The 27,523-nt window shown below is 43.6% G+C and overlaps 1 protein-coding gene across 1 annotated transcript in view; it reads left to right on the forward strand.

The window, feature by feature from the left end:
* Positions 1-27,085, forward strand: part of zer1 (zyg-11 related, cell cycle regulator) — a 31,659-nt gene extending 4,574 nt beyond the window's left edge. The window contains exons 3-16 of the mRNA XM_039650234.2: positions 1,809-1,959; positions 11,075-11,508; positions 12,771-12,944; positions 14,458-14,572; positions 14,709-14,855; positions 17,221-17,394; positions 17,515-17,730; positions 19,618-19,659; positions 20,112-20,231; positions 22,041-22,156; positions 22,245-22,433; positions 24,487-24,584; positions 25,979-26,081; positions 26,282-27,085. Coding sequence (XP_039506168.1) covers positions 1,809-1,959; positions 11,075-11,508; positions 12,771-12,944; positions 14,458-14,572; positions 14,709-14,855; positions 17,221-17,394; positions 17,515-17,730; positions 19,618-19,659; positions 20,112-20,231; positions 22,041-22,156; positions 22,245-22,433; positions 24,487-24,584; positions 25,979-26,081; positions 26,282-26,339 — 2,137 coding nt within the window. The 3' untranslated portion in view covers positions 26,340-27,085. The remainder of the gene's footprint in view (positions 1-1,808; positions 1,960-11,074; positions 11,509-12,770; positions 12,945-14,457; positions 14,573-14,708; positions 14,856-17,220; positions 17,395-17,514; positions 17,731-19,617; positions 19,660-20,111; positions 20,232-22,040; positions 22,157-22,244; positions 22,434-24,486; positions 24,585-25,978; positions 26,082-26,281) is intronic.
* The last annotated feature ends 438 nt before the right edge of the window (positions 27,086-27,523 follow it).

The raw sequence follows: 27,523 nt of genomic DNA on the forward strand, positions 1-27,523 counted from the left end.
TAAATGTGTAAATTTAAAAAAAATAAAAATACAATTATACATAAATAAGGAAATAAAAGTATAAATACTCATTTATTTGTACTTTTTTACATTTATTTATATATTTATTTCTGTATTTATTTATGTATTTTTGCTTTTTTACATTTATCCGTATATTTTATTTATGCTTTTATTTATTTTTAATTTAGTCAGCTTTGGCATTCCATACACTCCTCATTCAGCGTGACACAGTCGCACACGTTCGGTACGACAGTCACACAACAACACTCTCTTCAAAATCAATGTTCCCACTTTTATACTGTTTTTGTAGATAAAGGTCAATAGTTTGCATAAAATGACTTTATCTTGCTGGAGATTATGGCGCTTTCTTAACCGTATCCCTTTCTCCCGGCTGTATGTTGGATGACAGCTCTGGGGTAGAGAGCACATGCGCACTGTAACTGAAAGTTACAACTGTTAAAAGAAAAGGCTCAATAAACTGTTGCATAGGTATAATTTACCAAGCATCGAATATCTTTTCGCTTTGTGCCTAAACTTTTAAATGTGAAGCGCTGTGACTTTGCGTTGATTCAAGTGCATTATTTTGCGCACTTTTGCTCATAACCGCTTTTCCGCTCTAAATTGGAGCCTTTCATATTATAATACTTAGGCAGGTTTAAACACCGGGGGCAAGGGGGCGTTAGCCTGACTACGTCAGACTTCCTACTTCCGCTAATTTCATTTCGCTCCTGTAGTCAGTCTGAGATAGCGGCCTATCTTTCAGTTTTCCACCGGCCTGAAAACAGCCGGCCAATCAACGAACAGAGGGCGGGCTGAGAGCCGTGACATAGACGCTAAGCGCCGAGATTACATTGTAGGTTAGAGAAATCGAAAACCGAAACAACCGCGCAGAAATGGGAAACAAGACACGGGATGCAATTCGCTCTGTTATGGAGAACATTCCGGGGTTTTTTAAACTGAAGCAAAAGTCGTTTACAGCCATGTTCACAAAAACCAGCATGCTTGGCCATTATGAAGCTTGCACAACGCGCATACACTTTTGATTCTCTCATCACAGATGCAGCCGTTTTTATTTTTGCAAATCATTATAACAAGGAAAGATAGAATAGATAGAACAGAGGATTTTAACTGTGACGAGATGATCGGCAGGGCAGTTTACGGTGACAGGATGCATGCAGCACGCGACAGAGCTGGCCGTTAAAGATGACGTGATGGTATGTCCCAAAGCTTGCCTACTCTTTTGCTACACACTCAAAAGTATGTACTTTTTCTTCACAAAAAGAGTACATACTTTTAGGGCGTAGTATAAGTAAGCGAATTGGGACGCAGCATCTGTCTACGAAGCAAAGTGAAGTAGCAGAGTCTGGTATTACCAGGCTAAGGGGGCGTGGCCATTGGAATATAATTGCCGCCACAGCGTGAAAAAAATCCTAGAGGAAACACTGTGAAAAAGAAACAAAGCCCTGAAACAAAGCTCACTGCAAACTTCATTTTCAAAATGATTAAAAAAGGAACTCCTGTTGTTATACAGTATTTATTTATCTTTGCATTTCAACAGCTGAGCATTTAATTATGAACCAGGTGAATAAACCCATTTATTATTTATTCATTTGATTTTGCACCTGTTCACTGAAATAGCCGTTTTCAATAAAATTAGGCTACGGAAAAAAACGGGATATATATCGTATATAGATATTCAGCCTAAAAATATGTCGAGATATGACTTGCATATCGGTGCATATCGCCCAGCCGTGTGTGTGTGTGTGTGAGAGGTGTTCTGAGGCTGACTCTGATGCTTTGATTGACAGCTACATGGATCTGGTGCACACAGACAGTGAGTTTGAACCACAGGACGGGTTCTTCCAGCTCTTCAGTGACCCGCGCAGCACCAGAATCACACGCCTGCACCTGAGGGACGACTTCATCCGGGACCGGGACCTGGAGGCCCTCGCCAAACAGGTGAGGAACCAACCCCGGGCTGATGAGTGCATGTGGGCGAGGCACTCTCATGTGAAGCCGGGGCTGAGCCTGAGCAGGGGCGGAGTTTAAGAAGCCAGACATGACGTTCTAATGAAACATTACGAGGTCAAAACAGAAGCATGCTTGAATAAAGCACAATACATTGCATTTAGACCATAGGTAGTGTTGGGCAACAGGTGAGAAAACAGCCCAGGGGCTCCTTTTTAGAACTGTGTCCTCACTGAAAGTGTATGTGTGTACATCTGCATCTATATCTGCATTTGCATATTCATTATGGGTGTTACGATACCCTCATGTCACGATTCAATACATATCACGATACTGAACTGAACGATAAGATATTATTGCGATAATCCAAGACAATTTCTTATTGTCGACAATTTCAACTAATAGTTTCAGCCCTCGTAGTGTGCAGTAGAGTATAGAACAGTGTACAGTAGAGTACAGTAGTGTGCAGTGGTGTACAGTAGAGGGGGAGTACAGTAGTGTGCAGTACAGTACAAAAGAGGGGGAGTACAGTAGTGCGCGGTCGAGTACAGTGGAGGGGAAGTATGGTAGAGTACAGTTGTGTGTAGTAGAGTACAGTGGAGGGGAAGTATGGTAGAGTACAGTAGTGTGCAGTAGAGTACAGTAGAGGGGTAGTATGGTAGAGTACAGTAGTGCATGGTAGAGTACAGTAGAGGGGAAGTATGGTAGAGTGCAGTAGAGTAGTGTAGAGGGGAGTACAGTAGTGTGCAGTAGAGTACAGTAGAGGGGAGTACAGTAGTGTGCAGTAGATTACAGTAGAGGGGGAGTACAGTAGTGTACAGTAGACGGGGAGTACGGTAGAGTACAATAGATGGGTAGTATGGTAGAGTACAGTAGTGTGCAGTAGAGTACAGTAGAGGGGAGCACAGTAGTGTGCAGTAGATTACAGTAGAGGGGGAGTACAGTAGTGTACAGTAGACGGGGAGTACGGTAGAGTACAGTAGATGGGTAGTATGGTAGAGTACAGTAGTGTGCAGTAGAGTACAGTAGAGGGGTAGTATGGTAGAGTACAGTAGTGCACAGTAGAGTACAGTAGAGGGGGAGTACAGTAGTGTGCAGTAGAGTACAGTAGAAGGGAAGTATGGTGGAGTACAATAGTGTGTAGTAGAGTACAGTAGAAGGGGAGTATGGTAGAGTACAGTAGTGTGCAGTAGTGTACAGTAGACGGGGAGTATGGTAGAGTACAGTAGTGTGCAGTAGTGTACAGTAGACGGGGAGTATGGTAGAGTACAGTAGTGTGCAGTAGTGTACAGTAGACGGGGAGTATGGTAGAGTACAGTAGTGTGCAGTAGTGTACAGTAGACGGGGAGTATGGTAGAGTACAGTAGTGTGCAGTAGTGTACAGTAGACGGGGAGTATGGTAGAGTACAGTAGTGTGCAGTAGAGTACAGTAGAGGGGAAGTATGGTAGAGTACTGTAGAGGGGAAGTATGGTAGAGTACATTAGTGTGCAGTAGAGTACAGTAAAGGGGATGTATGGTAGAGTACAGTAGAGGGGGAGTACAGTAGTGTGCAGTAGAGTATGGTAGAGTACAGTAGTGTGTAGTAGAGTACAGTAGAGGGGTAGTATGGTAGAGTACAGTAGAGGGGGAGTACAGCAGAGTGCAGTAGTGTATAGTAGACGGGGAATACGGTAGAGTACAGTAGTATGCAGTAGAGTACAGTATAGGGGAGTACAGTAGTGTGCAGTAGAGGGGAGTACAATAGTGTGCAGTAGAGTACAGTAGAGGTGTAGTACGGTAGAGTCAATAAATGTGAAAAAGTAACTTGGATATTTTGTTGTAAATTGACAAAGTAATGTGTTACTATACTAGTTACTTGAAAAAGTAATCTGATTAAGTTACTTGTAATGAGTTACAGACAACACTGGTTATGACATTCAAAGGTCAAGACAGCTTATAAATTGAGACATGCATGGATAAATCATTCACAATAAAGTGCATTTAAATAGACTTTAAATGCTTTTCTCAAGTGTGTCACAATACTTTCACTCTCAGCCTTTGTACTTTCATTATGGTTGTGTAATAAGCCTGGTCAGGTGAGATGATCACCTGACCGACATGCTTTAACTTTCAGCTTTTCCTGCAGCGTGTTAATGATGCTGAACACGTTTCAGTTCAGAGCAGCTGAAAACATAATCCATGCGCCTCTAGAATATAATACTCATGTACTCGGAGCTTAGAATAGTGATTTTTCCAAACAAACTGTGTTCTCTAGTGCCTTAAAATATCTTGAATGTAACGCGACACCCTTGCCTCATTTAGTATGCGTGGTTATATGAATATGCAAATGAGCCCCGTCTCCACTCACTCAGCTCAGAGATCCACTCGCTGACGATCACACGTTGATCTGATTTCAGTATTATTTTGTTGAAAATTTTTTTAGGCATTATTTTTGTCAACATTTTTTCACAGACGAAAACGAGACGATTATGAAAGAAATTCAGTTTAATTCAGTTCAATCAATAGTTAAGTTGCCTATCGCGTTTGCTGGCTTATAACGTTTTTAAGCTTATAAATTGCCTATAGTGTAGGACTAATGTATAATTTCATTTGTGTTTTTTAATTGTAATGTAAACATTACAAAATGTCAGATGACATCAATAAAGTTAAATGTACGTCGCATTATTTCATAACATTGGCCGTTATGATTTCATTAGACATGATTATTACAATTTATCATAATAGTTAGCAAATTGTGCTGTGCTCAGTTACACTATTTACAACCTCTAGGCTTATATATGTCCTAATGATAATGTGAGATATTGACTATATCCTCATGATAATCGCAGGAATCAACATCAACAGCGTCAAGATTTAATTGACTCATAATCAACACAATTTGAAGTAAAGTTACAGTCGTGAAGTGCACTGTTAGTCAGCTAAAGTTTGTATAAGCAAAGTAACTTACGCACGCCATAGGAAATTCGAACCAGACACAGGACTAATGTTACGTGATAAATACACATCACAACACCTGAGTTCAGCTGGCAAACTAGCTCTTGTGGCAAGCTCGGCAATAAAACAACTAAAAAAACGAAACTAAGAGAAATGACTGTTTGTTAGGAAGTCTGCTTACAGCTCTGGTAATTGAAAGCTTGCTAGACATACGTGGGATTTATTGAACTGGTCTAATTATCAACAATGGATGAATGATCAGCACCATAAAAAATGAAATACTACAAGCCAGCACAGAAACATACAACGTAGAACGCAAACAAGTTTACAAATAAGAGATTTACTTACAAGTCCATCAACAAGATCGCCAGGTCAGCATTGCTGTTGCATCCAGTGCTGCTTTTAAGCTTGTGCCAACGAGTGAAATATGTTGTTGTTGATGTGTGTGACGTCATTGCCGTAAACCATTTCGTGATTCTCGCAACATTTGTCAGGGGCGCCGATCTCAAACTTGCATTGCTGGTTTTTCCGGCGGCGTACCCCCCAAGCTTTACTACCACCATGATTCGCCCTACTATGACTTTGTTTACCACCGAAACGACTTTGAAGGAAGCTGTTATATTAAGGAACAAATCTTGCTTAGTGTGCCTTTTAAAGGCCCCTTGAAATTAAAATGTATGTTTTTTTGTATCTCTTAGTATGAATATCTTAGGATTAAGGTTATGAATAAACCGGTGTGTTCCAAACCAATGACAGAATTCGCAATTAGTAGATTTAGGAGACCTAAGCCAAGTTCACACTACAGGATTTTATGCTCGCCAACAGGTCAGGGTGTTATCGCGTGCAAATCGCGGGGGATTAGCAGACGATGAACGCTTGTCAATCTATTAGTATGAAAGAGCCAATAACGCATCAAAGACGCCTTGCAGACGCCTCGCTGAGCCCAGAAAAATATCTAGCATGCTAGATATCCAGAGCTGCCGCGCGACTCAACCTCAGTGATGTCATGAGCTCCAGCCAATCAGAGCAAGGCATGGGTTGAAGTCAGTTTCTCAGAGCAAATCATCGCAAACAGTTGGAAGCACTAGTTTCTGTCTGACGTCCATATTCGCGTGTTGTGTTCTTCTCTTCTTCACTGGGTATGGACGCACATGCTGTATCGCGTCATTTCCGGTTCATCTTATCGCGTGATTTTTCGTGACAAAACGTGGTTTGTAGACAAGATAGAATCGTTGGGTGACAGAGTTGTTGTCAGCTCATGTAGTGCGTTACCTCCTGTTGTGGATCACGTTGTGTTGTGTGGTGTGAACAGCTCAACAACTTGATTTCACTGAGAGCAAGTCATGTAGTGTGAACCGCACAGTTCAGCCCGACGTTTTAAAATCATGTAGTGTGAGCAACGCATTAGTCTCTCACTTCCTGGTCACGGATCATGACGTTCTTTTATGATGTCACCGCATACTTCAGCTTCCTTACCACATCTTCTGTCCAATCAAATGCTCTCTAGAGTGTAAAGCTCCGCCTCCTATGCTATAAACACCACCTGACTGAAGCGAGCGATTAGAATTTATTCTCTCCTCTTCTATTGAACCCAGCATATCACCAGCGCCCGGACTTGCTTCCATGGTGCTGTCAGTCTGTGAGGAAAACAAACTCTATTGGCTATTTGAAAAGGGGGAGGGGCCTTTCTGCGCATTCCAAGGCAGTTCAGCGGGGCTTTAAAGGGTTAGTTCACCCAAAAATGAAAATTAAGTTATTAAAGGTGCATTGCGCAACATTTCATGTTAAAAATTAGGGCTGGGCGATAAAACGATAACGATAATTATCGCGATATAATTTTCCTCGATAAAACGATATCAAGAGGTCGATAAATGTTCGATAATGTTTATGCGTCAAAAGCGGAACGAAACTCATTTAAACCGCGCGCGCCACACGGAGCATTTATCCGCTCGGGTCAAAGTCCAAATGGCAGCGCACTGAGTGCAGCGCGAGCTCACGCAGACGCGCCTCTGATCGTTTTGCTCACGAGATCCAGTGAGAAGCACTTGAGTTCAGCACAAAGAACACAAATGTCAAGTTTAAACCAGTTTAAAGGCAGATGAAACACCGCTGACAAAAAGGAGAAACACTGCGTGCAACGATACAGTCAGAATCTGAATTGATACTGAATCCATTTAGCTTACCATGGATTTACTGTAAGGTTAGCCTGGTAATATTAACTGCACTATGAAATGTGGGATATACATATTGTATAATATTATTAATGTAGACAATGTATTATGACTTATGGAATATAAGTACAGTATTTAATAATGTATTTAACTGTTAGGCTATTGTTTTTCATTAAAAAAAATACAGAAACCATAAAGTTATGCCATGATAGTGAGGAGCTAAGTTATAGCCTATAACTGGTTTTATCTGTGGTTATCATGATCTAAAAATGCATGATACTGGATGACCAATGGTTAATTTGAATACAACTCAAACAGTCAGAATATTACTTTTTACCAAATAAAAATGTGGTTGTTGCATAGGAAAAAACAACAACAACAAAAAAAACACAGTTGTTACTGTTTTTGTTAATGAACATAAATGTAAAGAGTAGTTTAAAAACACAATTAACACTCTGGTTTATACAACTTTCACTTAGTTACAAAAATCTGCCTTTAAACTTAAAAAAATAAATATTTGACATATATTGTGATAATTTTTTTGGGCAATATCGCCCAGCCCTATTAAAAATAGCCGTTTTCTAACCCATACATGTTTAAACAATCGCCTGATGGGCTGAATGAGCCCTTCTCTGATCACTGAGATCGCCTCTATAATCCTGTACAGTAAAATAAATAAGAGCGATTCGGGCTCGAATCTGAGACTGGCCGTGACGTCATGCGCCTTCACACTCGCCTGGCTATGTGCCTATGTCTTGCAGGTTAGTGTATTCCCGCCATTCTCCGTATCAGAGAAGACAACTCGAGCGACACAACTTTAGTCAACTTTCCACAAAAGTAGAAGATGGATTCAAAGGAGCTGTTTACACCTGGTCACTTCATGCGTTTTCTGTGATCGGATAGCTATTCGATCGTGAAAAGACCAGGTTGCCCTCCGAAACGCATTCGAGACGGATTTGAATCCGATCGCTCAAATCACTTGAGGACGTGGTCTGGGCCGTATTCCAGACAAAATTGCACAAGTGTAAATGCATCTGGTTGTTGAAAGCAGGCTATAGTTTATGTCATGTTATTTTAGTCATATATGACAATGCGCATCACCTCAGATGAGCAGCTGAGCGCCTATTCATCAAGCCAGCGCGCTGCAATCTATTGCAAATCAAAGTGAAAGTAAGTCGCAGACTCTTAACACTACCACCTACATTAAAAGTAAAGAAATGAAATGATCTTACCAGGCCTGTTGCCGCTCTCTCTTATTGCTGTCTTTGCTGATTTTGAAATTAGCCGATGATTAATAAAATCTGTTGCTTTCGGTGACGTGCACTTCATGAATTCTGTAGCCTATATAGCGCGGGAATTGAAGATCAGATTATATCTCTTTTGCAAAAACACATTTATGTGACCAGGTGTAATGGAATCGTTTTGATAAATCAGATAGCTCACCGATCTGAGAGAACGCATGAACCGGCTTGTAGTTAATTCCAAACCCCAACGCAAACTTCACTTAAAGGGCACCTATTATGGAAAATTCACTTTTACATGGTGTTTGAACATAAATGTGTGTTGGCAGTGTGTGAGCAAAACCACCCTAGAATGATAAAAATCCACCCAGTGGTTTTTTTTTCAATCTCAATAAATCATATGCACTGTCTCAGAACGAGCTGTTCTGAGATTCAGCTCTTTGTGACGTAGAAGTGAGAAAGGGGTTTGATTGACAGTGTGGCTGTGGCCTAGATCCCGCCCTCGGTGATCTGTACATCCTCCATTGTTTCAACGACAGCCGGTAATGTCTCATGGAAACATAAGTGTTCTTTCGTGGACTCGTGGGTTAATCCTGTTGTTGTGACTTAAAAATTAATCCTCAAGTGTGGATCGTCATCTACTGTTCATCCACCGTCACCTCTAGTAAGTGTATTTTATGATTTTTGAGCAAATAGTAATTTCAGTCTGTCAGCCAATTCAACAACAAATTATGCGTCTAAAGTTGTTGTCGTCACAGGATGTCTGTGTATATAATTTAAACATTGTTTGTATAGTGTGTAACCACACTTTATAAATATATATTTAAAGATATTGTATTAAAAACTGCATATATGTTGTTGTTCTGTAAGTTAGCCATTTTCTCACATTTGCCACAGAAGCACCTGTATGACAAGCTAAACATGACGCCACAGGTCCCTCGCATAAATGTAATTTCGCTTGTACGTAGCAAACTTTATCACAGAATGTGTATGTAGTTTCAAAAAAATGCGCCAGCATTAGTGTTTGTGTGTGTCTGTGTGTGTGTTGCACATCCATACTTGCAAAAAGACGCGATTACAACAACACTATAAGTACATAAATGTATCAAATAACCATACCGAGACGTACTGGTCCATTCTCATGTGTTTATTCTGCCGGAGTCTCTTCGTACTATTTATATATTGTGATTCAAACGTACGCTGAATGACATTCAAAACTGCGCATCTCTCACTCTCCCCTTCTGCTTGCTGCTTACCGACTGCCATAGGTATCAAGTTACGCCCTCATCCAAAGGCAGGGCGGGGATATGCAGCTCATTTGCATTAAGGTGGCAGACACCCATAACAGCTCATTTTTAATCAGGGCCCAAAATGACATTTTCAAATGGTTATAATAAGTTAACTGTGGGGTATTTTGAGCTGAAACTTTACAAATACATTCTGGGGACACCCGAGACCAATATTACATCTTGTAAAAAGGGGCATAATAGGTGCCCTTTAAGACAAAGAAAATACAACTTCTGTCTGTCCAGTGCCAGGCTTCGGAGTAAGACGAGAGTCGACATCGGGAAGCTTTCAACAAACGGAGAGATCTCCGGTCTGCTCTAGGGCTCAAACGGGTCCTATACAAAGTAAAGTAATAACTTATATTGTTCATGAACGTGTTTCCATAATTATACAATCATACGTGGATACAGTAAGCACATAAAACAGTTCAATATGGAGATAGATGGAAACAAAAACTGAAGTTTTCTACTACCCCTGTTTTCACCTCACACACACATAAGTGTGTATACTCGAATGCCTTTCCTTTCATATATTTTAAATGACCTGCAGATTTATAACTGTATTACCTCATTAGGACTGTAACAAAAGATGTGTGCCGCACAGTGCGGCTGATGCTCCTTTGGTTATGAACAGCTTGTGCAAACGTGCGTGTATGTGTGTGTGAGCGCGCGCGCAGTTTCGCTTGTCGCCAGAGGGGGCGTAGTTCTGCAAAAACTCAGATACTTGCGTTTTGCGCCTTTAATTACTCACCCCCATGCTGTACCAACCCCGTAAGACCTTCGTTCATCTTCGGAACACAAATGAAGATATTTTTGATTAAATCTGAGAGCTGTATCACTACCACATAGGCTCCTAAGGGAATGACACTTGACGGCCCAGAAAATCAATGAAGAAAATTTCATTAAGAAAAGTTTAAATATTCCATGTGACTACAGTGTAGTCAACTATAAGTTAATCAAGCGACGAGAATACTTTTTGTGCGAAAAACCCAACAAAAATAATGACTTTATTCGACTATTCCTTTTCTTCCTTGTTGGCCTGAAACGAGACTTAAAGAGATTTCCACGACGCATGCGCATTTGTTTTTTCGCACAAAAAGTATTCTTGTCGCTTGATAAACTTATAGTTGAGCCACTGTAGTCACATGGAATATTTAAACATTTTCTTCATTGACTTTCTGGGCCGTCAAGAGCCAGTCCCTTAGGCAGCCAATGTGGTAGTGAGACAGCTCTCAAATTTAATAAAAAATATCTTCATTTGTGCTCCGAAGACGAACGAAGGTCTTACGCGGTTGGTACAGCATGGGGGTGAGTAATTAATGACCTAATTTTCATTTTTGGGTGAACTAACCCTTTAAACAAATTCCCCACATCTGTTCAGATTTAGACTATCTCCAGATCCACAGGCTTTAGCTCTGTGTCCGACACTGCCGCTGATGTGTATGTTTGACACTGCCGCTGATGTGTGTGTAGGATCTGATGGAGCTGCACCTGAACTCCTGCACGCGTGTGACGGCCCGAGGCCTGCGGACGCTCCTCCGCTTCAGGCACTCTCTTCTGTCACTCAGCCTCTTCGGCTCGTCCAGCCTCTTCTTCAGGCTGGCGTGTGACGATGAGGAGGAGGACGCGGATGACGACGTGCGCGTGCACACGCTGGACCGCAGCTTCAGCTTCCAGGGCTTCAGTCGCCTGCGCGTGCTGAACGTGGGCGGCCTGACGCCGGAGCTAGACGTGGAGTCGCTGCTGACGCCCCTGCCCTCGCTGAGCTCGCTCGACCTGTCTGGCGTACACATTCCTCGCCCCGCCTTCCTCACACAGTGGAAGCTGCGGCTGGCGTCCCTCGTGCTGTACAACGTGGAGTTGACAGAGGAGCTCATACACACTGTGCTGCAGATGAGCAAACTCAGGTGAGGACACACACACACACGTCATTCGGGTTTTAACGGGTCCCATTCCAATTGTAAAAATTATAGTAAAAATCCAAAATATTAAATAAATAACATTATCAAACTTAAAAATAGTACATTCGATTTAATTTTCAAAAAAAAGAAACATCTGTAATTTGTGACCAGCTCGTGAAGTAGAGCACCAGAGGTTAGAGTTATTGAACACGATCGTGTGAATGAAATAGAGCCAGACCGATATATCGGCAGGCCGATATTAGGCATTTTCCAAACTATCGGTATCGACAGTTATAATGGCCGATAAATAAATATTTCAAAAATAAAATAAAAACGGACGAAACACGCTTCAACCATGTCATAAGTGTAGTAGTTGTAGTTCCAGTGTAGTTTGTCCACCAGAGGGCACTCTACACTGTTCATGTTGGCAAGACTTGTGGAGTTAAGGCCAATTTATACTTCTGCGTCGAGGGTACGCCGTTCTGAACGGCGTTGGCTACGCACGTAGGCGACGCCTTTGTGAGCATTTATACTTCTGCGTTCAGGTCTTGGTTGCTCTGCAGTACTGCTCCGAAACGCTAGTTGGCAGCGGAGGGTTTTGATGTTCCACTGTTTACATTCCCCGAGGTGTGGCTAGGTTATTACAAGCCTGAAAGAGAGTGGATCATGTTGGACTTGGAGCTTATTGAGTTGGAAAAACAGTTAATTTTAGTGAAATTACTAAAACTGAAAGGCAGAAATGAGAGAAGACGTCGGAGGAGATGGTACGTGTGGAAATGCGTGAGAAGGCACGTGCGAAAATGTGTAGGAGGAAATGCGATGCTACCAAGCCGACCAATCACAGATCTTGCGGTCCGCGTCGTCGCGACGTGTAGTTACATTTTTGAGGAGGTGCGCGTCAGGCTACTGCGAAGGGTACGTGGTATGGGACACGCGTCCCATACCACGTACCCTTTGCAGTAGCCTGACGCACACCTCCTGCGTATGCTAAGCCGTACCTACCTACCTCTGCGTATGCTACGCCGTACCTACTGCGCGCACCCTACGCAGAAGTATAAATTGGCCTTTAGTCACGATACATACATTGCTTGAATTAAAAGAACATCCCCATCAGTTCTCTTTACTTAAATAAGCATGACAGAATTTGTGATCGGGATATCGGATTTGAAGACCAAAAAATATTTTTATCGGTATCGGCCTTCAAAATCCTTTATCGGTCGGGCTCTACTGTAAACGTTTGACGGCCAATCAGCGAGATGTTTCCTCAGACACCTGGATATCTCCCGGGAGAACCAGAGATCCTCCAAGTTTAAGATGACGAGGAAGATCTTGAGCAGCCTCGTTCAGGGTCTGGTGGACCTGGTGTCCCTGGACATCTCCGGACACATCATGCTGGACAACGTCACGGTGCCGGCACTAGAGGACGCGCTGGGCCGCCCGAGGTGAGCACTGCTACTTCACCACTACATTCATGCATTAGCAGAATGCTAATCCACATTAAGGGCCAATCCCAATTCTACCCCTTACCCCTTCACTTTCCCCTTCCCCTCCGTTTTGCGTGTCCACGTGAAGGGGTAGGGCTGTCCCAATTCTCTTTTGGTTGGAGGGGGAGGGCTAGGGTGAAGGGCCAGATAGCCCTTCAAACGAAGATTTTTCGGGAGCACACTTCAAACGAAGGGGTATGAGAAGTGTCACTGCTAACCCAGGCTGGCTGCTCAAGCGACAAAGGAGACCCATAAATTTAAGTATTTGTGGCTTTAATAAGTATTGCAACGACAGATAATGATTTGCTTTATGTTACATTCAATATTGTGTTCATATTTACGGTCAGTTTCTTCACAGAAACGTTTGTAAAAAAAAAAAAAAAAATCGCTAAAATTACTGTAGTTTGCTAACGATAGTCCCACAACATATTTTCGTCGTCTCCGTTGTTTCTTGCGAACTTCACAAGATAAATGCAAGAAAATAGCAGTAACCCACGCGACTGAGATAACTGCAGCTGTCGACGGGATCTTGGAAGTTGTGATAAACATCGGCGCATCTCCTGTGACGTAGGCGCTAGCGACGACTTATGATGACGTTTAACGGAGGCGTAGTGGTGTCCCATTTCTTAGGGGAATATTTTCACCCCTACGTATTGCCACTCTGTTTCAAGGGTCAAGGGGAAGGCGAAGGGGTAGGGCTAGGGGAAAGTGAAGGGGTAAGGGGTAGAATTGGGATTGACCCCTTCGCCTTCCCCTTGACCCTTGAAACAGAGTGGCAATACGTAGGGGTGAAAATATTCCCCTAAGAAATGGGACACCACTACGCCTCCGTTAAACGTCATCATAAGTCGTCGCTAGCGCCTACGTCACAGGAGATGCGCCGATGTTTATCACAACTTCCAAGATCCCGTCGACAGCTGCAGTTATCTCAGTCGCGTGGGTTACAGCTATTTTCTTGCATCTTGTGAAGTTCGCAGGAAACAACGGAGACGACGAAAATATGTTGCGGGACTATCGTTAGCAAACTACAGTAATTTTAGCGATTTTTTTTTTTTTTTTTTACAAACGTTTCTGTGAAGAAACTGACCGTAATTATGAACACAATATTGAATGTAACATAAAGCAAATCATTATTTGTCGTTATAATACTTATTAAAGCCACAAATACTTAAATTTATGGGTCTCCTTTGTCGCTTGGGCAGCCAGCCTGGGTTAGCAGTGACACTTCTCATACCCCTTCGTTTGAAGTGTGCTCCCGAAAAATCTTCGTTTGAAGGGCTATCTGGCCCTTCCCCCTAGCCCTCCCCCTCCAACCAAAAGAGAATTGGGACAGCCCTACCCCTTCACGTGGACGCGCAAAACGGAGGGGAAGGGGAAAGTGAAGGGGTAAGGGGTAGAATTGGGATTGGCCCTAAGTAGCTTTATCCACAGCAACATTGATATCAGAGTGTGTTTGTGTATGTGTTTGTAGCATCGAGCCGAGCAAGAGCAGCATTTACCCGTTTCAGGAGCTGAAGAGGCCGTTGCAGTTCTTGGGCCTTTACAACACCACACTCTGCACCGTCACACACATACCAGCGTATAAGGTGCCACACACACAAACTCACTCACATACACACACACACTTTCAGTCACAGACACACAATCACCCTCTCACACACACATGCGGTGACTGTTTCTTTTGTCCGGTGCTCTAATTAATTTCCGTGCATGTGTGTCTAGGTCACCGGCTCCAAGAACGAGGATCAGATTCTGAACGCTATAGAGGCGTACACTGAACAACGTCCTGAACTTGCCCATCGAGCCATAAACCAGCTGTTCGATATCGCCAGAATCCAGCACTGCAGTCAACTACTGCGAGCACTACAGGTCACACACATTCTCACACACACACACTCTGCAGTCAACTACTGCGAGCACTACAGGTCACACACATTCTCACACACACACACTCTGCAGTCAACTACTGCGAGCACTACAGGTCACACACATTCTCACACACACACACACTCTGCAGTCAACTACTGCAAGCACTACAGGTCACACACATTTTCATACACACACACACACACACACACACACTGCAGTCAACTACTGCAAGCACTACAGGTCACACAAACTTTCACAAACACACACACACTCTGCAGTCAACTACTACGAGCACTACAGGTCACACACATTTTCACACACACACACACACACACACGCACACACACTGCAGTCAACTACTGCAAGCACTACAGGTCACACAAACTCACACACACTCTGCAGTCAACTACTACGAGCACTACAGGTCACACACATTTTCACACACACACACACACACACACACACACACTGCAGTCAACTACTACGAGCACTACAGGTCACACACACACTGCGGTCAACTACTGTGAGCACTACAGGTCACACACACACTGCAGTCAACTAATGCGAGCACTACAGGTCACACACACACACACACACACACACTGCAGTCAACTACTGTGAGCACTACAGGTCACACACACACACACACTGCAGTCAACTACTGCGAGCACTACAGGTCACACACACACACACACACTGCAGTCAACTACTGCAAACACTACAGGTCACACACACACTGCAGTCAACTACTACGAGCACTACAGGTCACACACACACTGCGGTCAACTACTGTGAGCACTACAGGTCACACACACACTGCAGTCAACTACTGCGAGCACTACAGTTCACACACACACACACACACACTGCAGTCAACTACTGCAAGCACTACAGTTCACACACACACACACACACACACACTGCAGTCAACTACTGCGAGCACTACAGGTCACACACACACCCACACACTGCAGTCAACTACTGCAAGCACTACAGTTCACACACACACACACACACACACACACACACTGCAGTCAACTACTACGAGCACTTCAGGTCACACACACACTGCAGTCAACTACTGCGAGCACTACAGTTCACACACACACACACTGCAGTCAACTACTGCGAGCACTACAGTTCACACACACACACACACACTGCAGTCAACTACTGCGAGCACTACAGTTCACACACACACACACACACACTGCAGTCAACTACTGCGAGCACTACAGTTCACACACACACACACACACACACACACACTGCGGTCAACTACTGCGAGCACTACAGTTCTCACACACACACACACACACACACACTGCAGTCAACTACTGCGAGCACTACAGTTCACACACACACACACTGCAGTCAACTACTGCGAGCACTACAGGTCACACACACACACACACACACACACACTGCAGTCAACTACTGAGAGCACTACAGTTCACACACACACACACACACACACTGCAGTCAACTACTACGAGCACTACAGGTCACACACACACTGTGGTCAACTACTGTGAGCACTAAAGGTCACACACACACTGCAGTCAACTACTGCGAGCACTACAGTTCACACACACACACACACACTGCAGTCAACTACTGCAAGCACTACAGTTCACACACACACACACACACACTGCAGTCAACTACTGCGAGCACTACAGTTCACACACACACACACACACACACAATGCAGTCAACTACTGTGAGCACTACAGTTCACACACACACACACACACACACACACACTGCAGTCAACTACTGCGAGCACTACAGGTCACACACACACACACACTGCAGTCAACTACTGCGAGCACTACACGTCATACATACTCACACACACACTGCAGTCAAATATTGCGAGCACTACAAGTCACACACACACACACACACACACACTGCAGTCAACTACTGCAAACACTACAGGTTACGTACATACAAACACACGCACACCTACACATACACACACGCGCATGCACTCTCACACACACTCACACTGACACACACACCCCTACATATACACGCACACTCTCTCTCTCTCTCTCTCACACACACACACACACACACACACACACTACACATACACAACCCCTGCACACATACACATACACACACACACACACATGGGCGCACATACTCTCACACACACACACACACACACACACACAGCTCAATAGAGTCATTATTCATATTGATTCAGTTCATTAATGAGTGTTCTGATCTAATAGTGTCAATGCGGTCTCATTTCTGTATTACTGTAAGGCGTGTCAAGTGCAGTTAGACTGATTTCCGCAGTCCACACGTGTGTCATGTGATCTGTGTGACGTGTATGGTGTGTGTGTTCCAGCTGGTGATCACAGCGCTGAAGACTCATAAGTACGATAAGAGCATCCAGGTGACGGGCAGCGCGGCTCTGTTCTACCTCACCAACACAGAGTACCGCAGCGACCAGAGTGTGTGTCTGCGCAGACAGGTCATACAGGTCGTGCTCAACGGCATGGAGCAGTACCAGGAGGTCACGGTAAAGGGCAACACACACCAGCTCTCAGGAGGCACAGGTATTCTGATGGGTTGTTTCTGTAAAACTGACAAGATGTGTTTCTGTGTGTGTGTGTGTGTGTGTGCGCGCACATGTGTGCAGGTCCAGAGGAACTGCTGCCTGACTCTGTGTAACTTCAGTATCCCGGAGGAGCTGGAGTTCCAGTACGAGCGAGTGAATCTGCTCCTGCTGAAGATCCTGGAGCCGCTGCGTCAGGACGAGTCCATCCAGCGCATCGCCGTGCACCTGTGCAACGCCCTCGTGTGCCAGGTCGACAACGACCACAAGGAGGCCGTGGGCAAGATGGGCTTCGTCAAGGTACCGACACATGATCCAGCGTTGAGACTCGTACACAGATTTAAGCTTTATTCTCCTGTAAACACTTGGCCGGTGATGTTTGCTCTTTCAGCTTCTGTGCAGCTCATCTACTTCAGCTTTCCTTAGAGGGTCACAATGTATCACAGTACAAATAATAATGCGATCGGGGGATATTTGTGTCTTGATACTGTAATCTCAAATCTTGTTACCAGTAAAATTGGACGACATTATTTTAAATAGATTTAGTCAGAGACAGAGATCCAGCATATTCATCTACAATAATTCAGTTTTCAACCTCAGAATCATGAAGCACCAAGTACAAGCATTCATTTACACACACACTGCAAATCCAAATATAGCATTTTAATCAAAAGTAGATTTTTTGTTCTTTTATCATGTGTCCTGGAGTATCGCAGCACGCGTCACAGCAGCTTTCACACGCGTCACTGCAGCTTTCGCACGAGTCACAGCAGCTTTCGCATGCTTCACTGCAGCTTTCGCACGCATCACTGCAGCTTTCGCTCGCGTCACTGCAGCATTTGCACACGTCACTGCAGCTTTCGCACACTTCACTGCAGCTTTCGCATGCATCACTGCAGCTTTCGCGCTCGTCACTGCAGCTTTCAAAGGTACCATATTGCTGACACGTAGCTTTCACACGCGTCACTGCAGCTTTCACACGCATCACTGCAGCTTTCACACGCGTCACTGAAGCTTTTACACGCGTCACTGTAGCTTTCACACGTGTCACTGTAGCTTTCACACGAGTCACTGCAGCTTTCGCACGAGTCACTGCAGCTTTCGCGCACTTCACTGCAGCTTTCGCACGCGTCACAGCAGCTTTCCCACGAGTCACAGCAGCTTTTGCACGCGTCACTGCAGCTTTCGCACACGGCACTGTAGCTTTCGCACGCGTCACTGCAGCTTTCGCACGCGTCACTGCAGCTTTCGCACACGTCACTGCAGCTTTCCCACGCGGCACTGTAGCTTTCGCACGCGTCACTGCAGCTTTCACACGCGTCACTGCAGCTTTCACACGCGGCACTGTAGCTTTCACACGTGTCACTGCAGCTTTCACACATGTCACTGTAGCTTTCGCACTCGTCACAGCAGCTTTCGCACTCGTCACAGCAGCTTTCGCACTCGTCACAGCAGCTTTCGCACGAATCACTGCAGCTTAACGCAGGCGTCACTGCAGCTTTCGCACACGTCACAGCAGCTTTCGCACTTGTCACAGCAGCTTTCACACGCATCACTGCAGCTTAACGCAGGCGTCACTGCAGCTTTCGCACACGTCACAGCAGCTTTCGCACTTGTCACAGCCGCTTTCGCACACGTCACTGCAGCTTTCGCACGCGTCACTGCAGCTTTCGCACGCGTCACAACAGCTTTCGCACACGTCACAGCAGCTTTCGCAGGAATCACAGCAGCTTTTGCACGAGTCACAGCAGCTTTCGCACACGTCACAGCAGCTTTCGCACACGTCACAGCAGCTTTCGCACGAGTCACAGCAGCTTTCGCACACGTCACAGCAGCTTTCGCACACGTCACAGCAGCTTTCGCACACGAGTCACTGTTCCTTTCGCACACGAGTCACTGTAGCTTTCACACCCGTCACTGCAGCTTTCACACGAGTCACTGCAGCTTTCACACGAGTCACAGCAGCTTTCGCACACGTCACAGCAGCTTTCGCACGCGTCACTGCAGCTTTGACACACGGTTATTTACATTCACCAGTTCTAATGCATAAAACCCATTAATCTAACACGGCTGCCATATGGGAACTGCTGTGATGTGTTTTCAGTTTCATAGATTCATAGAAACGTGAATTCAATTCACATTTTAATGTGATTGTCTGTGTGTGTGTGTTGTGTATGTGTGTTGCAGACGATGCTGAATCTGATTCAGAAGAAGCTACAGGACAGAATGGTGCGTCTCACTGTCACTCATAAACTACTGTAGTTTTGGTTTATATTTTTATACAGTCAAACCGAAATACATTCAGACTCCTTCAACATTTCTCACATCATCAGTTTATTTGCTATAGTTTAGAAATATGTGCAGAACTCAGAGTTCTCAGATCAGTGGATATTTCACTGGTTTTGTCCATCCTTCTGTTAGACTCTCACACATGAATTATGCTGAATATCTATCAGCTGTTAAATTTAACTACACAATTAGATAATACCAGTTTAGCACAACCAGTGACCAAGCAATGCTTCATGTTGTTCAGTCTGTCTGTAAAAAGAGCATTAGCAATTATAGAAAACACACTTCAGCAAAACATGATCAGCTCAAAGTGGAGGAATCATTTAAATGATGAATATTATTATTCTAAATTTTTCTCGTAGTCACGGTATGAAGAATGTGTGTGTGTTCAGTGTGATCAGGTGATGGAGTTCTCCTGGAGTGCCCTGTGGAACATCACTGACGAGACGCCGGATAATTGCCAGATGTTTCTGGAGTGTAACGGCATGAAGCTGTTTCTGGACTGCCTGAAGGTGTGTGTATGTGTGTGTGTGTTAGTGCTCTCTCTGTCCCTGTGGCGTGTGCACAGTGTGTGTTAAAGTGCGTTGTTTGTGTGTGTGTGTTAGTGCAGTGTGTGTGTGTGAGGTGTGTGTTAGAGAGATAATTATGATCCTATAACAAGCCAGCAGACATTAGTACGTTTAGGGTAGATTTATATACTATTAAATGTATAAAAACTTTACTTGAGTAGATTTCTATTTTACTAAAAGCATACTCAGGTAAATTTTTAATACATATTTTTCACCTGGGTTATAACATAAACAGAAAATTAAAGATTTGAGTATTTAAACAACCAATTTTGTTTTTAAATTACAAGTTGCCTCTATTTAGGGCATGACATGACTAAGTTACCTATATCACACTATTTGATGCCATTGGTATAGTATACGACAATCAATATTCTTGCTTCGGCATACCATGTTGAACTCCATCATATCGCGGGGATGATGATCATTTGATCTGAAGTGAACTCAACTCACGACCGCGTTTTCCGAAGCCGATGCGGAAGAGAAATACCGTCTCTTCACCTGCACAAACCACACCAGGAAAGAAAGATAGGCTATAGCACCATCCCTTTTCTTGTAATGGAAAGCACACTGACTGATGAACGCTCTCACTGTATACCAGCCTACTCTCCACTGAGCCGAGGCTGAGGCTCCCTGATATGACATAAAATGACACGATGTTGAAAAAAAAGCCGTTTTTACTAGCAGTCCATCTAATAAATTAGTGCCCTTATGTTGTTTTAAAACATTTTAAATCCTGCATTAACTTTTCATATGGTATTTTCATACAAGGTTATCTATAAATTTGGATTTTTCTTTACCTGCAATATGCTCTCTAAGTTTGGTTCCATTTTGAAGAAGATTGGCAGATTATTGTTGAAGTAAAAAAAAAGTTGAAAAAGTAAAACCAGAAAAGTTATAGAGGTTTAGGTTTCTGAAAATGATTTATTTCAATAATGTTTTATATAATGTTTTTTATGAAACATGTTGAAATGTAAAACTGATGGGAAAATCCAAACGCAGTGTCAAATGTAAACAAGTCGCGTTCCAAATGTGAGGTTGATATTTTAAATAATGAGCGTTCTTGTTTGGTACCTTTGTGTGTGTGTTTGAGTGTGTGTTTGTGTTTGGGTGAGTGTGTTTAAGTGTGTGTGTGTGTGAGCGCAGGACCAGATTCCCTGTTAGATGCAGCGAAACTCACCGTGACAGCACTGGGTTTGCAGTTCCTTTCAAATCTTACAAGCACACACACACAAACACACACACACACACACACACAAACACACACACACAAACACACACACACAAACACAAACACACACACACACACACGCCAACACACACACAGTTATCACTGCATAGTTTATCCTCTATAATATACACAAGCAGGAAAGAGAGCCTGTTAAAGATTGCATCATTTTATAGTTTAATGGCGGTGGGATTAAAAATTGCAATGGGGATGGTTTTGTCTTTAAGGTCCTGAGAGGAACTATTTTGTATTACTAGTGCAAAATAGATTTATTAAAGGAAACTGGGGTGGAATAATAACATTCCAATATAAATACACGTACCAACATTCAAGCAGTGGGCATTAAGACAGGTCAAAGTAGATCAAACAGATCAAAGTAGCGAAACTGAAAGAGACACAGATGTCCATCAGTTCACACAGGGTTAATCGTGTATGATTCCAAACACACCCTGATAACCTTTGTTGTCACATGACCGTGTCAAATGACCGTTTGCATCGGCTATTGTTTGATTTCTGATCTCCTGCAGGAGTTTCCAGATAAACAGGAGCTGCACCGAAACATGCTGGGGCTTCTGGGTAATGTGGCCGAAGTGAGAGCGCTGAGACCACAGCTCCTGACCAAGCAGTTCATCAGCGTTTTCAGGTGCGGCTCACGCTCATTGCAGTGTATGATGGGACGGGGTCAGAGGTCGTGTGTTTCTGACCTGTGTGTGTGTGTGTGTGTGTCTCAGTGAGCTGCTGGACAGTAAGGCGGATGGCATCGAGGTGTCCTACAACGCCTGTGGGGTTCTGTCCCACATTATGTTCGACGGGCCCGAGGTCTGGTCCATGGAGGAGCCCCAGAGGTCAGAGGTCATGGACAAAATGTGGGCGGCCATTCAGAGCTGGGACGTTAGCTCGCGACGCAACATCAACTACAGGTGTGTGTAACCTCACGCTAATCAAATGCTAGTGATGATGACTGAGTTATGACTCTTTTAAACTCACATGCTGTATTTGCTGAAAAAATAAGTCACCACCGGTCAAAATTGCATTCTTGAGAATCTCTGATAAATTGTGTTGGTGAACAAGTCATATTTTATTATTACATATAAATTAATGTGAAATATCGGTAAATAAAACTCTACAACTCTATAATACTCTACTTCACTCTACAACAAATCCTCGTCAATCCTTCGGCTCATTCTGACATGCAATGCTTTTTTCTGTTTTCAAAGGTAGCGAATCCGTTCCCTCTCGGCTCAATCTGACCCCCTTAGGAATGAGTGAACGCAAGGAATGCTTCAGTTCACACAGAAAAACCTAAACATGCTCAAAGTTCAAACTAAAATTATACAACTTTACCAAAATATGATTGTATACTGTGTGTGTGAATGCACACTGAAGCCTCGCGGGAGCTGCCATCTTGTAGCTGAACTTCACTTGCGTTAACATTTCCATTGACTCCCATTCATTTTGGCGTCACTTTGACAGCGAATAACTTTTACATCTGAGGCATTTAAAGACCCCATTTGTCCATTATTTATTTCTCAAGAAACATGACAATGTATAAAATGCTCCATTACCTTGTAGCTTATGTTATGGCCCCGTAGAAGCGGTTTTTGTGAAAGTAGGCTAACGATTGGGTCATACCCACGCGACTCTCTGTCGCACAGTAGAGAGATTACCGTATGGACAGGAGGAGAAGCTTGCGCGCAATCGGGGAAACGTGGAGGCAAAATGACAAAATAATGAATCAGAATACATAGCAAAAGTTTCTCCTGCTCCTGCTCATGGACAGCTCCTACTCACACTCTCCGCCTCTGCATGTTTCGGAAGGGAATGATTCAGGTTTCTCATGCTACAGCACTAGAAGAAAGACGGGTTGCTCTCGTCACATCTACGTCGTCAATCTCTGTTTGAGTCTGCGCGTCAGGGACGTAAGTGCTAAAAACTTGTCTCAATGGAATTCCAATGAGATGGCTCTGTCCACTTCTTATACTGTCTATGGCTATAAGCCCATCTAGAGTCGTGAACTATCATTCATGTGTTATTCTTATTATTCCACAAGAGGTCGACAGAGACTCCCAGTGTAAGATATTTAGTGCTGTATTATAAGATTGAATGTTAGGAATGTGCTTGAATTAATATTTATTTATTATTAATTAATCAAATCTAGTGATTTAAAGGTAAATAAAATATAAAATAACAAAAAATCTCCCCCAAAAAATTGCATTAAACAAATAGACAAAATATTATGAAAGTGAAATAAAATAAGATTTCTGGACTCAAAAAAAAGTATAATTTTAGGGTTTTGGGTCATTTTGACCCGCGAGGGAAAGAAGTGTTGCAGAACGCGAGGGAAGGATGAGGGTTACATGTAACGGTATTCAGAACAGTACAGAAATGAAAAATATAGTCATAAAACATATAATGTATAAACTTGAGCTCGTGCTTCAGCATCAAGTGCACACGTGTGTCTTTACGTGCTTGGCGTTAACCGCATTATATAACGTGCCAATGATGTTTCAGATCATGTGACTGATATCAGAAAATGACTTAAAAGTGCAGTGTGTAATATTTAGGAATGACAGAAATGCAATATCATGCACATAACTGTGTTCATTGTATAAAGACCTTAATGAAGCGTTATGAATGAGGCATTTCTCTACACACCGCAGGTCCGCTTACATCCACATTTCTTCGGTGGCCCTGATTCGACAAATGCGCTTCGCCACTGTGTTGGCACAGTGATGAACAAGTCACAATAATATTCACAATAACATATTGTTTTACTGAATAATCAAGTACACATAATTTCCTAATAGATCTTTGTAAAGAATCCTCAGTGCTTAACTGGCTAATATCTGTGGTTTCAGATGAAGACATCACTTTGGGTGCGATGCACAACCTCACCACTAGATGCTGCTAAACTTACACACTGTTAGCAGACGCTAGTCACTGACGCTTGTGTGTGTGCGTTTATGTGTGCAGGTCGTTCGAGCCGATCCTGCGTCTCCTCCCTCAGAGCAGCGCTCCAGTCAGCCAGCACTGGGCCACATGGGCACTTTATAACCTGGTGTCAGTTTACCGTGAGTATTCTCATTAGGATCACTGTGATGTGCCCGTGAGTGTCAGTGAGTGTCAGTGAGTGCCCGTGAGTGTCAGAGAGTGTCTGTGAGTGTCAGTGAGTGCCCGTTTGTGTCCGTGTGTGTCAGTGAGTGCCCGTTTGTGTCCGTGTGTGTCCGTGAGTGTCAGTGAGTGTCAGTGAGTGTCAGAGAGTGTCCGTGAGTGTCGGTGAGTACCCGTGAGTGTCGGTGAGTGCCCGTTTGCGCCCGTGTGTGTCAGTGAGTGTCATTGAGTGCCTGTGAGTCCCTGTGAGTGCCCGTGAGTGTCAGTGAGTGCCCGTTTGTGTCCGTGTGTGTCAGCGAGTGTCAGTGAGTGCCCGTGAGTGTCAGAGAGTGTCTGTGAGTCCCTGTGAGTGCCCGTGAGTGTCAGTGAGTGCCCGTTTGTGTCCGTGTGTGTCAGCGAGTGTCAGTGAGTGTCAGTGAGTGCCCGTGAGTGTCATAGAGTGTCTGTGAGTGTCCGTGAGTGTCAGTGAGTTCCCGGATTGTGTCAGCGAGTGCCCGTGAGTGTCAGAGAGTGTCTGTGAGTGTCTGTGAGTGCCCGTGAGTGTCGTGAGTGTCTGTGAGTGTCTGTGAGTGTCAGTGAGTGTCATTGAGTGCCTGTGAGTGCCAGTGAGTGTCATTGAGTGCCTGTGAGTGCCAGTGAGTGAGTCTCAGAGAGTGTCAGTGAGTGAGTGTCAGTCATAGACTGTAAAAAATATGGACAAAGCGTCTGTGACGTCACCCATAGACTTTATGAGGAACAGTTTTGAGGCTGTTTTGCGCCATATTAGAAAGTCTTGAGAAATACAAAATACAAATGTTACGAAAGGATACAGAGGTGGTATGATGTGTTCTCAGATCATGGCCGAGACGTCAAATTCCACTCGGCGCAGCCCGTTATCAGCTGTCAATCAAAGTTAACCGCCCTTATTTGTCAGACATTTTATATCTAAATACGATCTAAACTAACGAGTTAGAAAAAAAATCCACCCCCCTCACAGTTGTCAGGCACTCAGAACCTATTGAAAAATACAATAAATGTCCATGGGACCAACCTGTAAAAGCATGAATTTGTGAAAACAGAACATATTAACATGGAATCTATGGATATTTGCTCCCTTTTGGGACCTCCCTCTAGCGGATTTTAGATGTATTGCAGTTTTTCGCACTTCATTCGGGCAGGCTTCATTTTTCAGATTAGAATATTGCCGCTTGGTGTCTGTGAGTGTCTGTGTGTGTCTGTGTGTGTCAGTGAGTGTCTGTGTGTGTCTTTGAGTGTCAGAGAGTGTCCGTGAGTGTCAGTGAGTGTCAGTGAGGCGCTGCACACTGAGGCTGATGCGCATTACAGAATCTGTGGTGATCCTCTCTCTGTCCTGCAGCGGGAAAATACTGTCCTCTACTGATGAAGGAGGGAGGAGTGATCCTGCTGAAGACCGTCCTGGACCTGGAGTCCTCTCACCCGGAGACAAAGGACATGGCACGGTACGCACACACACACACACACACACACACTGATTCATGATTCAATTAATGATTCGCCCCTTAACCAATAATAATTGCTATAATACTTTTGGTTTTAACCCTGTAAAACCATACATATGAAAAGATAATCAGACACATAACAAGTGTCATTAAGTCTCATGATGTGGGTGTGTCTGATTCCATGTTTTTTTTGTTTGCAGGAAAGTGATGGATCAGTGTGAGAACTTTAAGGAGGATCCCATGGACACCAGCAGGTAAAGATGATGAACATGATGAAGATGAAGATCCAGAAAAGGACGTCACACTGCTCTCCTGCAACACACGTCTGTCACATCACACTACAGTGAGGTCATGAGTGTGTGTTTGTGTGTGTGTGTGTGTGTGTATCGGGCTTGTTTCTGTGTTGCACATGGACTGCAGTCATTCTAGGGGTGTTTCTTTCTGTTTTTGTGTGCCCGAGTGTGTGTGTGTGTGTGTGTGTCTGTGCGCGCGCCTGTGTGTGTGGAGGACGCTCTTCTCGTGTCCTCATAAGGCATCTTCAGAGAGTTTCTCCTGAGTATAAGCTTCTTTGTGATCATCGATCCGAACGCTGGAGGTTGGAAAGGAAGTTCTCTGGGATTGTTCACGCTGGATGTTTTATATTAAAGTCTCCTGGTTGGAAATCTCACATGCGTTCTCAGAATACGTTCACACACATATGACATTAAAGTCTTTTTGGGGAGGTCATCTGTTTATTTCTGTTTTTTGTTTTTCTTGTTGTATTTTTAATCATATTCACTTTTTATTTGCGATGTCATCATGAGGCTGATTGCTGCGAGTAAGTCGAGTCGGCGCTGGTTCCCGGAGCAGCGAGGCTCTATCAGACCTGCTTTTATCTGTGCTGTTCAATTGTTTTTCTACACGGTTCTGAACTGCAATAAAACTATGATGTGCTGAACTAAGAATTCCACACAACACTGGGTGTAAAGAGAGCTTCATAATAATAATAGTTGTCAAACACTCGGTTACAGTCGTCTGGCTGCTGTCGTTATTTCTTACAGATGATGGTAATGAGGATGATGAGGATGATGACTGTCACTATATTATATCGACTCATCGAGTGTGTGTTTAGAACAGTGATGATGATGTGTGTGTCTTTACAGCAGTTTCAGCTGTTCTAATATTTAAATATATGTGTTTCATCTACTGTCGAAAAATCATTTTTGTAAAAGAGGCCTGATATTCATTTTTACAGAGTTAAACAATATCTGTTTGGATTTCTTAAACTCCTTCAATATAAAATCATCAAATACAGAATTATTTACAAACTTATTTCAAAGGTTTAAAATCTTTAGGGGAAAATGTTGGACAATGTTTTTTTTTTTCTTCTCCCTGATGATTTGTATAAATACATCTGTTTAAAAACAAAATGTGTTTCATGATTCATGTGTCAGAACCAGATT

This window comes from Pimephales promelas, chromosome 19 (genome assembly GCF_988280905.1).
Source record: "Pimephales promelas chromosome 19, fPimPro1.hap1.1, whole genome shotgun sequence".
Taxonomy (NCBI): Eukaryota; Metazoa; Chordata; class Actinopteri; order Cypriniformes; family Leuciscidae; genus Pimephales; species Pimephales promelas.